The 13,144-nt window shown below is 37.8% G+C and overlaps 1 protein-coding gene across 2 annotated transcripts in view; it reads right to left on the minus strand.

The window, feature by feature from the left end:
- TENT4B (terminal nucleotidyltransferase 4B) overlaps positions 1 to 13,144 on the minus strand; it is a 43,848-nt gene that overhangs the window by 13,011 nt on the left and 17,693 nt on the right. For both annotated transcript variants that reach the window (XM_059824820.1, XM_059824821.1), the window contains 2 exons: positions 6,905 to 7,028; positions 1,657 to 1,703 (listed from right to left, as the gene is read on the minus strand). In XM_059824820.1, coding sequence (XP_059680803.1) covers positions 1,657 to 1,703; positions 6,905 to 7,028 — 171 coding nt within the window. Of the gene's footprint in view, positions 1 to 1,656; positions 1,704 to 6,904; positions 7,029 to 13,144 lie in introns of those variants that run through there.

Genomic DNA, 13,144 nt, shown 5'->3' on the forward strand with positions numbered 1-13,144 from the left:
TCAGCTGCATACCATTCAGCTGACAAGGACAGGCAGCACTCAGCCAGTTTCAGAAAACTATGTTCAAAACCTGCTTGGAGAGCAGGAAATGCCGCCGGACACTTCCCTTCTAAACTAAATTGGTGTTAAACCCACTACCGATGCTGACAGTTTACAGGAGACATTTTTCTGATGCACACCAAGAGAGAAAAAGCAGCTCTGTTGTCACCCTGAGGATAGACATTGCCTGCAAAATAACAGAGATCCAGCAGCTAAACAACTGTGTGCCCAAACCTTCAATATCAGTTTAGATAAAAGGCTATTATGCAAATTCTAACACAGAGTAACAGAATTAAAACCAGAGTGTAGGTCTTTCTGAAGCCCAGAACCTGAAATCTAAATTAACTATACAGTTACTGATGGCTGGGGAAAACCTGGGGCAAAGGGAAGCTTTGATAGAAGGCAACAGTAAATTAATTACCAACATGCAAATACTGGTTATTTTGAAAGTTTGGCAAGTACTGTCACAGGAAGTTTTTTTTGTGGGTTTATGTACTGTTTTTTAAGCATCTGCATTTGTTGTCCCCCAAAAACTCAGCTGAAACAAATATGGAGGAAAGGCTGTATATGAAATCAAATAGACAACAGCAAAGCGTTTTTGTTACATCAGTTTCAAAACAATCAAGCAAATGTAGTAAAGAACTATTGCTATCAGTCATGGGGATAGGAACCTCTCTCTTGCATTATCAACATCCAACCAAGTGTAATCAAGCCTACTTAAAATCAATGAAAAAAAGGCCAAGAAGGAAGCCAAATGTGAAAACAATGTGTATTTGTACATCTTACTTCTGACTTTCCAAACATAAACTGTGCAGTTCAGCTTTCCTGCAACTCCTTAGACTAACTAAAGTATCTGTCAGATCATTTCATCTCTTTTTGAAAGGGAAAGTATAAGCCGAGTATCCAACACTTGCAGTCAGTGCTAGATACTAATTCTTCATGCTCCCAAAGTATGGAACTCAATTCAAGTGTTAACCTCAGACTTACGCTATTTAAATGTGTTTATCCCCTGCAGCCATTTAAGCCTTTCAGTCTATTTCTATTTAATTGTCAAAAATACTTACAATGTCTACACCAAAGATACCAGTGTCACTGAATAACAACTTTTCTTTACGAAAACTAGTAATAAATCTGGAAAAGGTAGAGGTTGTCTACTGTACAGATTTCACAAAAGAAGACTGAAATAAAAAAACCCAGTTCTGTACGTAATCTTTTCTCTTCAGTGCTAAGATTAGCATTAACAAGGTAACGTTACATGTTTCAATTTAATCGTCTGCGGAGATAAAATTTAGCTGTTCTTTTAAGGACAACCTCTTATTTTGTTTCAGTCATTTAAAGAAGCCAAATCACAAAACAAGCCTTTTTTGACAACACGATAATTCAGATCTTTTACCAATACATGCAAAATCTATATACACACATGTCTTATAGTTAGTAGTCTTAATTACTATATTTCTGTACACTTTGCAGAGTATTAATAGCTTAACACATTCTTAATATAACAAGTATACAACCAAGTAACACAGATATTGGGAGATGAGAGAAATCACTACAGGGGTACAGGTTCCACAGGCTGTCTTTTCTCTTGTACAGAATTTACGCTGAAAAATTACTAACCTTGTAGGTAAATATAAACCAGTTTTAAAACTTCCAAATATCTGCACCTGAAACACAAGAACAGATACATGAAAACAAATTTTCAGGCTTCAGAAGACAAACAAGTTCTGTTAAGCTACTTGTAAAGGCTGGTTGGTGCTACCCTCCATTGGTAGATTTTGGTATTGCTAACAGGCACACTGAACAGAAGTACTCTTTTCTGTTAAAGCATTTACATCTTCAATGTAGTATAAATGGCTAATCTTCGTTGTTATTACCCACAAAACATTAGTAACTTTGACTTTTCTATTACAAAACCTTTGTAATGTAAAAATTTTCACCATGACTGAATTTGGCAAAAACCCATAAACCAAAAGGTTTTAAAACACTTAAGAATGATAGAACACAAAAAACTCAGTATCAGTTCAATTTATTTTTTGCTTTCATATCTCAAAGTATACCCTTCAGTTTTTAAACACATTTTCTAAGTTTAAGTTTAATATATTTCCAGTGCTTTGCATACTTTAAAAAAAAAAAAAAAGAAAAAGAAAATTAAATCACAATCCATTTTTTTTAATGACTTACAGAGCAAGTAGCACAACTGTTTATTTCTGCTTAAACAACAAACAAAAGTTTCAGAAAGTTTCACATCCCTCAGATTTAGTTTATCATGCTGGATTTCTACTAGCACTGGAGGTTTAAATAATCAGGTTTCCATTGTGAGCTGTCCGAAACCACGTCCTCATTAACTTAGCCAAGCCTCGCAGGGAGGTCGGACTCATGTGCTCTAAGTCTCAAAGGGGGACTGGTGAGACTTCAAAGTAAAAATATCTACACATTTGTACTAATTTTCAACCAGACAGTCTTCTGATGTGTTTCCTGGAGCCACCTTACAGACTTTCGTATTCTGCTTTAATGAGTCTCTTACACTAGCTTGATTGCCACCTATTTGTATGTCAGGTGACCCACTTTTTATGTTTTTCCCCTTTGGGATACGAAAAAGGGGGAGACTGGAAAAGATGATGTTTTGCAAGTAAGTGTCTTGATACTTCAGTAGACTAAGAAGCAGTATGAGTGCTTCCTCTTGATTATTTTATTTCGCTTCACTCTTTTTACCCCCTCACCCCCAACAAAAAGCACACACTGGCAGCAAATTTAGTGTTGAAAGTTCATAGCTTCTCAAACTAGAAAGGACTGCAGAAGACGCCACAGAACTAGCATCAATATTGTACCAGATCTTGACAAAAGCATAAAGGCATCACAAAGCTAAGAATGTAACAATAATAATTATTACTATTTTTAATCCAGCATAGTAATAAAAGCATATTGTGAAACTGGGTTCAGTCAAACAAGGATTTATTTGGCCACCAAAAACATCTGAGAAGTGGTTTTGCACAATAAAACAACCACTGATGGGTTCAGAAAAAACTAAATGTGCTTTCATATTATCAAACAAAATAGTGTGTTCAGGTGAACAGCAAAGAGAGCCTTTATTGACTAAACAACCCTGAAAGTATTAATAAACTTACTGATACAACATATATGACCTTTACCGAAAGCAATGAGACAACATCTGCTGTTGTACAATAACTTGGAGTATGAGAAACACTGAATTATTATAAAAGAAACCCATACCCACATTTCAATTCCCCTCTCATAAAATCTGGAAAGATGGAAGAGTGGGGAAATCGGAAGAGAAATTTTAAAGGATTTTCATTTATTATCAAATCTGAATTTAAACTGTCGAAGCTCTGTAGCCGTGTACATATTTAAAGCATCCCAAATACAGGACACTATCATGACCTGAGAGATGTGAGCGTTAGTTTTTGTGGTGTGCCAACACTGCCAATTATATTTTTATTCTATGTGGATACAGATACATCTTTGCATTCATAAGATAACTTAAGACTTCACAGTACTGTAATGGACTCCTCCTACTCCTGTGTTATTGTTACTATTTATCCTACATTTCTGTGAACTTTTTCATATTAAATTCCAAAGTTCCTGAAGGAGCTTTAATTACAGGACGTGTTCAAGTATGTCCTCACTATGCACAACAGAACTTGGAAACCCACAAAAGCTTAGAAAGTCCTTGCTACCAAAATCCCTCCATCAAAACAAAAAAAAAATCTTTCCATAGCCACTTTAAACTTCTCTTTCTTCTACATAGTTAAGTAGAATTTTCTTAAGTTTGTCAAATTAAATAGAGTTCATCTTTCTACTTCCATTCCCAATCATAGTATTTTCATAACTGAAGTGCGTAAAGTATGCAACATTACTTCTTTTCAGATCTACGAGGCCACATAATAGACACGAAGGTGAGGACATTATGACAAATGTACCCTGAATTCCACTGCATAAGTACTTATTCGTTCAGTAGTCAAATTTTCATATTCAACTGGTCAAAAAACTTCGTCTTAAAATGCTTTTGTTTAATGTTTTGGGTTGTTCAGTTTCAGTGTAATTAAAGCCTTTCTTATGGTCAGAGCCTTGCTGATGCCAAGAACAGTTCTCACTTACTAGGAATGTTTCCTTCTAAGCACATTCCCTGGAGTAAGAGAGCAAATGACACAATTGCTAACTTCTATAAATAAAGTAACAGTTTAGGATACCTAGTTTTACCCCCCCTCCATCTGCTTTTTCAGCCTTTTCCTAAGTGGAACGGGACAAAAAAAAAATAATGGATGTGCACAGACACATTCCACACGCTCTCTATACAGTTAGATTCATGAAGCCTGGTTTTCCTTTTCTTGGTATCTGATTTTTATAGAGTATGTCTTACCTACCTGTTTAGTGAGAAACTACAAACTAAATGTGTATGTTTAACTTACAAGTTTATTTTAGCTGGATTCACTGCATCTATGACTCAAAATGAACAGCTTAAACATTAACTTATCGCTTTACACTACAGCTAAAGCTGAGGACATTGGACCAGATAACACTCCACCTTTTCAGAGCATGTACTCAAAACTTCAATCTTACAAGTGGCTAAACCAACATGGATTTCCAAGAGGTTAGTGATTAACTCAAACAACTGAAAAATTACAACAAAAGACTGTCAAAGTCGAACACGGTTGAGTTCAGCAGTTCAGTTCCCAAGCAGATCTGTAAATTAAGTATTAGAAAAATAACATTACAGTAATTTTCAGGTTATAACCTGGCGTGCTGTTGTCACTGTTCAGTTCGATTCTAGCCTCCAGAAAACGGAAGGGCATAGAAGAGGAACATTCTTCATCAACGTAACAACAACGGACAAAAAGCAGAGTTAGGCTTTGAGGAACGGTTACTGACTTAAGAAAAAGGAACTGGCATGCTCTTGCTCTCAAACATTTTCAAGAACAGCGAAGACAGACAGTCATGGCAGTTTTAACTGGCACTAACTGAAAAGTGAACTTCAGTTTGTGCATCCTCTCAGCAACATTACAGCTAAGCCCAGTGGTCAGCTGCCACTGTGTGGTAGGGCTTGTAATTTGCTTCCCTGTCTTAAACAGATTAGAGCTACAAAAACAGTTTCAGTAGCTTAAAAAAAGACTATTTTCTCAAGGCCCCAAAGTCATACATATAAAAAATTTTTTTAATACAGAAGACGTAGCTTTTACAGATCAAGTCTGTCCTACAAAGAGTATCTCTGGAAGCACTAAGTTCTTGTTCTCCATTCAAAGCATTAATAGTAACAAAGAACGATCCCCTGCTAATAAATCCATTCACCCCATTACACTAGTTAGGTCTGCAGCACACAAACTTATTTAGGAAACAGTGGCATCTTCTCAAGGGTGAAGTAATCAGTTATTTTGGTGAAATCCCCTACTACAAGGCTTTGGCAGGGCGTATCGTAGCAAGCACTGTTTCATACCCACACAGTATCCTATCCTATGCCTGTCAGACTGGCAGCCCACTACTCCTGCTCTTGATTAGGATCTACAGCACTGTTTCACTGCGTTAGAGGAGAGCTATACAACACCTGTGAGATATGCTAAAGTCTCTTACAGAGTTCCCTTGGAAAGGTCATTGGTTTTGCTCAGAGTGAAAATTACCAGACACATGTAGTACCGACTCTATCAACTCCCTGTAACCATGCAAGGGCAACTGTCACTGAGTGGAGAGTGCTCCTTCCATATTATATGTCACTAATTTTGTTGTCCAGAACAACATGAACCACCTTGAAAATGTGAGTATATTTTACACACAAAACCACACACCACATACACAGAACTTATACAGAATTCATATTCTGTCATATTCTGCCAATTTCTAAAAACACATTCCAAAAAACAGGTTAAGAAGATCTGAAATGAACAGTGGGTTTAAGTCACACATGTCAAAACACTATCTTTTACTGTGGCAGGATCAAAAAGCATTCCTTATGCTAAAGATTCTGCTGTCTGAATTTGGTTTGCTATTCCGGCTAACAAGTCCTTATTTTCAGCTACTGTTATCTGCAGATAGATGACTACGGCTACAAATCTGCATTCTGGAAATGGACACCATGTTAGTAGAGGGATACAATTAAACTAGATTCAATTATGCTAAAAATCCAACTATGTCCCCATAAAACCATCTTCAGTTGTAAAAGCAACTTCCCTGGCTTCTTTTGAATCCAACCTTTCTGAAAAAAAGCACAGCTCTGCATAGGAGAAACTCTTGTTTCAACTGAATGAAGTACTAGCAAAAAACAATCTTCAGTGGAAAGAGGCATTACAGATTTTAAGCTCAATACACAGATCTACAGACTTGTTTGATCCTGTACAAAAAACTGGTTCCTTTAAATTTGTAAGATATATCAATTTTGTTTAACTGCCCATTAAAAATAGCATGGTCTACATAACATGGCATTGCTGGCATTCCACCTTAACAGACTTATTCAAGACTGCAGGTCTTTGAACTAGAAGCCCTGCTACAAAAAACTAAAGCTATGAGTTTCAGAAGATTTTTTTTTTTTTTTTAACACAATACTTTACAAGCATGCATGCATGCCTGATATGTCCCCATTAATCTTAGTAAATAAATATTAATAAGACTAAATGCTGCCACACCTTATACCCTTTCTTTGACTACAGTAGGTTTAGCTTGTCTTTGTTCCTATGTGTGATAGAAAATGTTGACCGGTATTATTCTAGAAATAAAGATCATCTCTCTCATTTGACGAGAAATCCTTTGGGGGTTTAATATGGAAAAATAAACAGTATTTTCATTATTCAATACTTCACAAAGTAAACAGGCACAAAATGTTGCTTTTACATATAAAAAAATAGAAGAGTGTCCTACTCACATCTGCATTAGGCCAGAGCTCTTTTATAACGTTTTCTATCCTGTTTACCACTTCCATCCGCATTCTCTCTTCTTCAGGTCTGGGAGACATATACTTATAAAAGTCAATGATTTCTTCATGAAGACTACGAAAGAAAAAAAAGAAAAAGAACAGTCAGGAAAAAACCCACAGGAGAATGAAATAGCAACTATTCTAATCAAACATGCTTTTTAAGCTCCTAGTTACCTATTTAGTTAAGGGACAGTTTAAGAGTAGCACATAATTAAAAAAAAAAAAATCCAGATTCACAACACTTAGTAACATTTAGTTTCATGTTAGTTTCTTATGCCATAGGTCAATATTGCACTGCATTTGCTAAAAGTGCGGAAGCAATCTAAATCCAAGCGCCTTCAATTCACGTTCCAAGTCACACTCTGTATTTTAATGCCAGTGTAACACAGAAATGGTTCAGTCTTCAACTACGAACGCAGCTGCAAGCTCCGAGTATACACTTTGCAAAAATTTAAACCAGAGGTTTTCAGCCAACGCTTCCTAGTCAGCCCCTTGGCACCAGCTAGGTAGCTTCAGGCATCAGTCTGTATTCAGTACCAAGCTTTTTAAAAAGTTGATAGTAATTGTGCCAGTACTAGAGCTAGAAAAACTGCTTCTTTTACTGCTTAGAGAAGACACATAAACTAAATATGCGCTCTCGCCCCATAAGAAGAAAATAAGCAGCACGCACACAGCAGCCGCAGCTCAGAAGAGTAAGTGACTGACAGACAGTTAACCCATATATTTGACAATTTACCATATTACATGTGCTTCTCACAGTAAGTTATGTTTAGATTGCCTATGATTAGAGCTGAAATAAAAATGTCTTCATACAGTGCCACAAATTTCTATGCTTCTGTAATACCATAAACACATCATCGTCTTGACTAACAACGTATTTAAAAAAACCAGACACAACCCTTTAATTCCAGTTAAATTCGGAGGAACTCTGGCACAGAGTAGCTAATTTTATTTGATTTGTTTCCTGCAATGACCATTATGGTAATAGCTAGTTATTTTTAAAAAATGTATTGTTTCTAGCTATCAAGTACAACTGCGTCTCTCCTTAAAGCTCTGAGGGACCATCAGAAGAGAGCAATTTATTAAGAGCAAGCCCTTGGATGAGATGTGGAATCTAATACTTCCCCACCGCACACACACTTAAATAAATCAAATGTTAATAACTGGAAGTTGTATACAGGTGTCAACAAAACAGATTAAAATGTCTGAAAGTTGTATTTAACGGAGTCAGGGTAGGGACAGAACCCAAACCGTCTGCATTATGTTCTTCAATACTGCAGCTTTATGAACAACGCAAGCTTCTTTCTCTCAGAGACAGAGGAATAAAATATTTACATTACTTTTTACTGAGCATTTATTGGAATTTCCCCCCCAACTGGTTAGGGCAATAGCCATAAAAGCCTAGCAACTTGTGGTGGCCATCACCACAGGCTCTCTATAGCTAATGCAAAGAGAAAAATTCCTCTGACGGAGTTCCTCCAAAGGGAGATCCAGAGAAGAGACCCGATTTAGCTGTTCTAAATCAACCTTTGGAGAAGCTTCTCCTCTTTTGACACCTACAGAGGGAGCCTTACAAACACTTACACTAAAAACTAAAATAAAACAACCGCCCCAAAACATCTCCTGCAGAAATGCAAGGTGCCATCTCCCTTTTCTCCCTCCCTTACTGCCACACTGTCGCCAAGCCTTGTTCACGCACAACATCTCAAGTACCACAAGGATGTTCTGAACCACACAGCTGCAATATTCACACCGATAAATGCTCTCTTCAGCATTTATTTTGACTTTGCTAGGAAATTTCTTACCTCCTCCTACGGCTGCTTTCTTGCTTTGCCTTGGAAGCTTACAATCTGGGGTTAATGTGCACATTCCAAACAACCACTGCCATCCCTTACACAGGCACCAACTCCGTCGCCTTTGGCTTTTCAGCTATCTCCTGTTCTTCTATTCTTCGTTGCTACTCAACATATTGGCACTTACACCTTCTTACAGCTACCCTCCCATTGCAAGAATTGAATTCAGGCGAGAAGTACATGATAAAGGACAAGTTGAGCACTCCAGCCACCAAATTCACCCTCCGTCCCCACTGCCAGTCACACATACTGAATTGCTAATTTAGCCTCCATGTGCTTGACCATTAAAGTAGCATTCAGAAACAGTAGTAACAAGGAAAACGGGCAAAAACCCGATAATCAAACTCTACAAAACACAACTTGTTTTTCAACTGTAAATTGGTGAACCAGCTTACAGGAAGACTTGGGATTCAGCCCAAGGCTTCCTACCATGTCTGGCATACTCTTTACTTTCTTTGCGGGCTACATTGCAGGGAATCAACCAAACAACACAGCCCCATTTCCGTCTCTGCTCCTCTGGACTAGCTGGAACAGACTAGTTACATCCACATGGCCCAAGATTTGCCCCAGAGCAATGCTTTTAGTAATGTAAGATTGAGAGGACACACGCACTGCGTGCCATGAGGAGTGGCACCATGTTGTCTGAGGGCACTTAATGGCACAAGACTTACTGGGATAATACCGAGGGACTACCCCGGGGAGAAATTCGTGTATGGTACAACACAAATCCATACTGCTCGTCATTAGTGGGCCCAGCTGCTCCTGGGCTTCTGCTTTACAGGAGTTAATTGTTCCCCTGCCCCATAAGGGAACTTTGAAAGAACAAGGCAATCAGAAATGAGGTCCCCAAAGTGCACAAAGGGCCAAGCCATATTGACACTGCAGTTCTCAGGGCACTTCTCTATTAACTCCACTGACGCTCTTAATCAAGATAATTGTATCAATTGGTGCATTCTTCAGAAGCACATGAAATAATGATATGTTGTCACAACCAGATGTATTTCTTTTGCTAAACGTAAATAACGTATGTCTGCATCTCTTTAAATGGAATTCTTCCTATTCTTAGGTAGTCATGTAAAGCTTTACAGCAAAACAAAAAATGAAGCAGCATGCAAACACACACAAACATACATTACACATGCACTGAATGTTATTAAACAATGCAGATGCAGAAAAAATGAAATCTGAACTTTTTCAATGATAGAAGAAAGGCTTAAAGACTACTAGAGCAAGTTTCCTTCGCATGCCAGTGGGAAATACTACAGACATTATCTGCGTTTCATCTGCTCCAATACTCCATGCTACTATGACTGCCTGTGCTGCACTGAGCCACAGTACACAGAAGGCAGGCAGAAGCCATAAAGGCTCAAGACTATACCTGGAACCGTATTTCCCTGCCCAATAATGGCTGCTGCCAAGAAATAAGAAAATGATTAATTAAAGCCAAGACAAACTGAAGTAGCCACATGCAGATTTCAGAGCAGTACAAGATGACTTAGAGGCGTGACTCCAATTAATGTGGAGTTAACTCAAGCTGTATTGAAAATTAAAATTCAAGGTTATCCACTGTCTTAATCAACATCTATTACAGTAGCTGTTTTTCAAAACAATTTGTTTAGATTAATGGAGTCTGTTTACAAGAGTCTCCAGTGGAATTTTGTATCTTTAGCCGAAATGAAGATCAAAGAGACCAAGAAGTTATTTTTGGCATCCTAACAGTATTTTATTATTTAATGCTATTACATTCATTAGTTATTTTAGATAAAAATCCTTAAAAGGAGACTGGTTTTTAGAAGGAAATCACACTGTAATAAACCGGATTTCACTATAGAGAGATATTTCATATGGCTTTATAGTCATACTAAAGCATATCAACACCCAAGACCTACTTAAGATGCATGGAGAGAGTTCTCTGCAATGCATAAGAGCATTACTTTACTGTTTTTATCACAGTAAGTAGCAGTAAACAAGTGGGTCTTTGCCCTGTACTTCGGGAAATCTTAACACATGGGGAGAAGAAAAATAAAACCATCTCTTACACTTTCTCTGAGTATGTTTTAAAACAAAGTACTAGCTGCATCACACCTTGTTTTCAAGCCTGGTAAGCTGATTCCATCAGAATTTCACGGACTGAACAGAATTATAGAAACGAGAAGCCACTAAATTTAGTGGATTATAGTGTCTGTTATGTTTACCCGACAGAGATAATGATGCGTCATTAAAAAATAAATTACGGCTGCAAAAGTTGTAATCGCAAGAAGGGCTTCCCACCATAACATCACTGGATAGCCCGGGGAACACAATTCTGCTAGACTCAAGCCATTTAGGTGAAAAGCCACAGCTTTTGTGAAGATGCAAGTACTATAGAACACAGTGCATTACATTTCTTTCTGAGTTTGATCACACCTTACTTTATTTTGTAGCACAACTTGTGGGGTCTAAATGTGCAACTCAGGATTCTCAAACTAGTTTACATATATCCAAGACATTGTTATTCTGGAGGGTGAATCTTACTGCACCTCTGGCAATCAACTAAAAAATAATCACGTACAAACAAAATGTTATTTCTGTTTTATATGCAGAGCACACAGACAGATACGCGGACAAACATACACACTTGACCATACACTTCAGTTACGTGACACACAAAGCAGCACAACTCACTATTGCTGTAAGTCCAGAACTGGAACCAAGAGTGATACTGGGAGGCACGTCGCTTAAGGAAACGTAACTGGAGACACTACCAGTTTCACTTCTCTGCACTAGGATCCTGATGCAGACTAAACAACCAGCCCACTGTGCTCACAGATTTTGGCAGCCCAGCACAACCAATGCCCAGCACTCGCCAGCCACACCAGCGGCTGCCCCGAGTGGGACCATACCCTGGACCATCGCTGCCTGCCCCGACCCGAGGAGCTGAGAAGTGGAACACACTCTTGCTAAGCAGAGCAGCCAGTAAGATAAAGATAATTCTGACTGCTTTTGCTTAATCACAGGATAGCCGTAAGTGTTGCCTTTGCATGCCAACATGCAGTATTATACTAACCAGAGTAGTAAGTTTTAATTGAAAAGTTTCCTGCTTTTGTCATTCTGGAATTGTATTATATATCCACTCTCCTCTGGTTCTTCACTCTTCATTTCACAGGAGAAATTATGCAGGCATGCGTATTCTAATTTCTCTTTCCAGGGTGTTACCCATAGCTTCTGCTCCAACTATTAAAAATGACTGGGTTAAAAATTCTGCTCATCCATCCCAAAGAGCTTCCTCTGCCTTGGGCATATATATTCCATTGCACAGGAAATGACATTTGCAATGTCACTGAAGATCATTTAAAAAAAGTTTTATATTAACCATATGCAATAAAAACATACAGTGCACTACAGTTTATTCTTTGGCAGGATTTTCTGAAGGAAGCTTCGTTTTCAGAATGATGAAAATCTAAATTATCGAGAACCTCCGCAGATGGTGGGCAAAAGCAAGCAATGAACACACAGTTTTGCCTTCCCAAATGCTATGCTTTAAGATTAATCACTTCTGATGTAAGAGTTTATTGATTTTATATCCACACTTGGATGGGATATTTGCAATGTACCCCTGTAGAACCAAATAAGCCTTTTGTATCTGAATTTTCTTCGGATGAGTAATTCCTATAGGACAGCACCCCTATCATTTTAAGTCTCCTTTGGAGAAAAAAAAAATAATCAAAAGCAACAATGAGAAATATTGCAGAATTTCAGGTTTATAACTGTCTTTGGGGAAGAACGTGAAGCAGGTATTTTAGCTTCTTGAAAGCATCAATACTTAAGAGTCCTAACTGCATCTGTCGCTTCACTCCTGATAGGAAAGCTAGCATTGCACAGGAGAATAGAGAATAACTTCAGTTTGAAGCTTCCCAAGGTGTTTTACGAAGAAAAAGATGCTACTGCTTTTGCAGCTGTAAAAAAAAGAATTACGGCAGGAAATTCTGATCCTTCTGTGCAATTTTTCCTCTCCCATCTGCGACCTGCTTGGTCTTGAAGCAGTGTTGAACAAAACTGTAACTAAGGTAAAGGAAAGACACAGAGAACTTAATCCCCCTCTCTCCCTGACAATTTAAGAGGGTTTTTTTTTAAATATTTATTTTAAAAGCAACATTGACACTCTACAAGATGGGGAATCCAACAGCTTCCCAAATTAACTTTAAATTTTAACATTCATCTCCCATAAGCTTAATAAAACAATTTCTAGATTACTATTACCATCTACATGTGCTGAATAACGAAGCAGAACAGCAGACACCATAAAGATCACAAATTATTTTCTCACCTACAAACTCAAGCAAAACCAAACATTAGA

The sequence above is a fragment of the Gavia stellata genome, chromosome 15 (assembly GCF_030936135.1).
Source record: "Gavia stellata isolate bGavSte3 chromosome 15, bGavSte3.hap2, whole genome shotgun sequence".
NCBI lineage: Eukaryota > Metazoa > Chordata > Aves > Gaviiformes > Gaviidae > Gavia > Gavia stellata.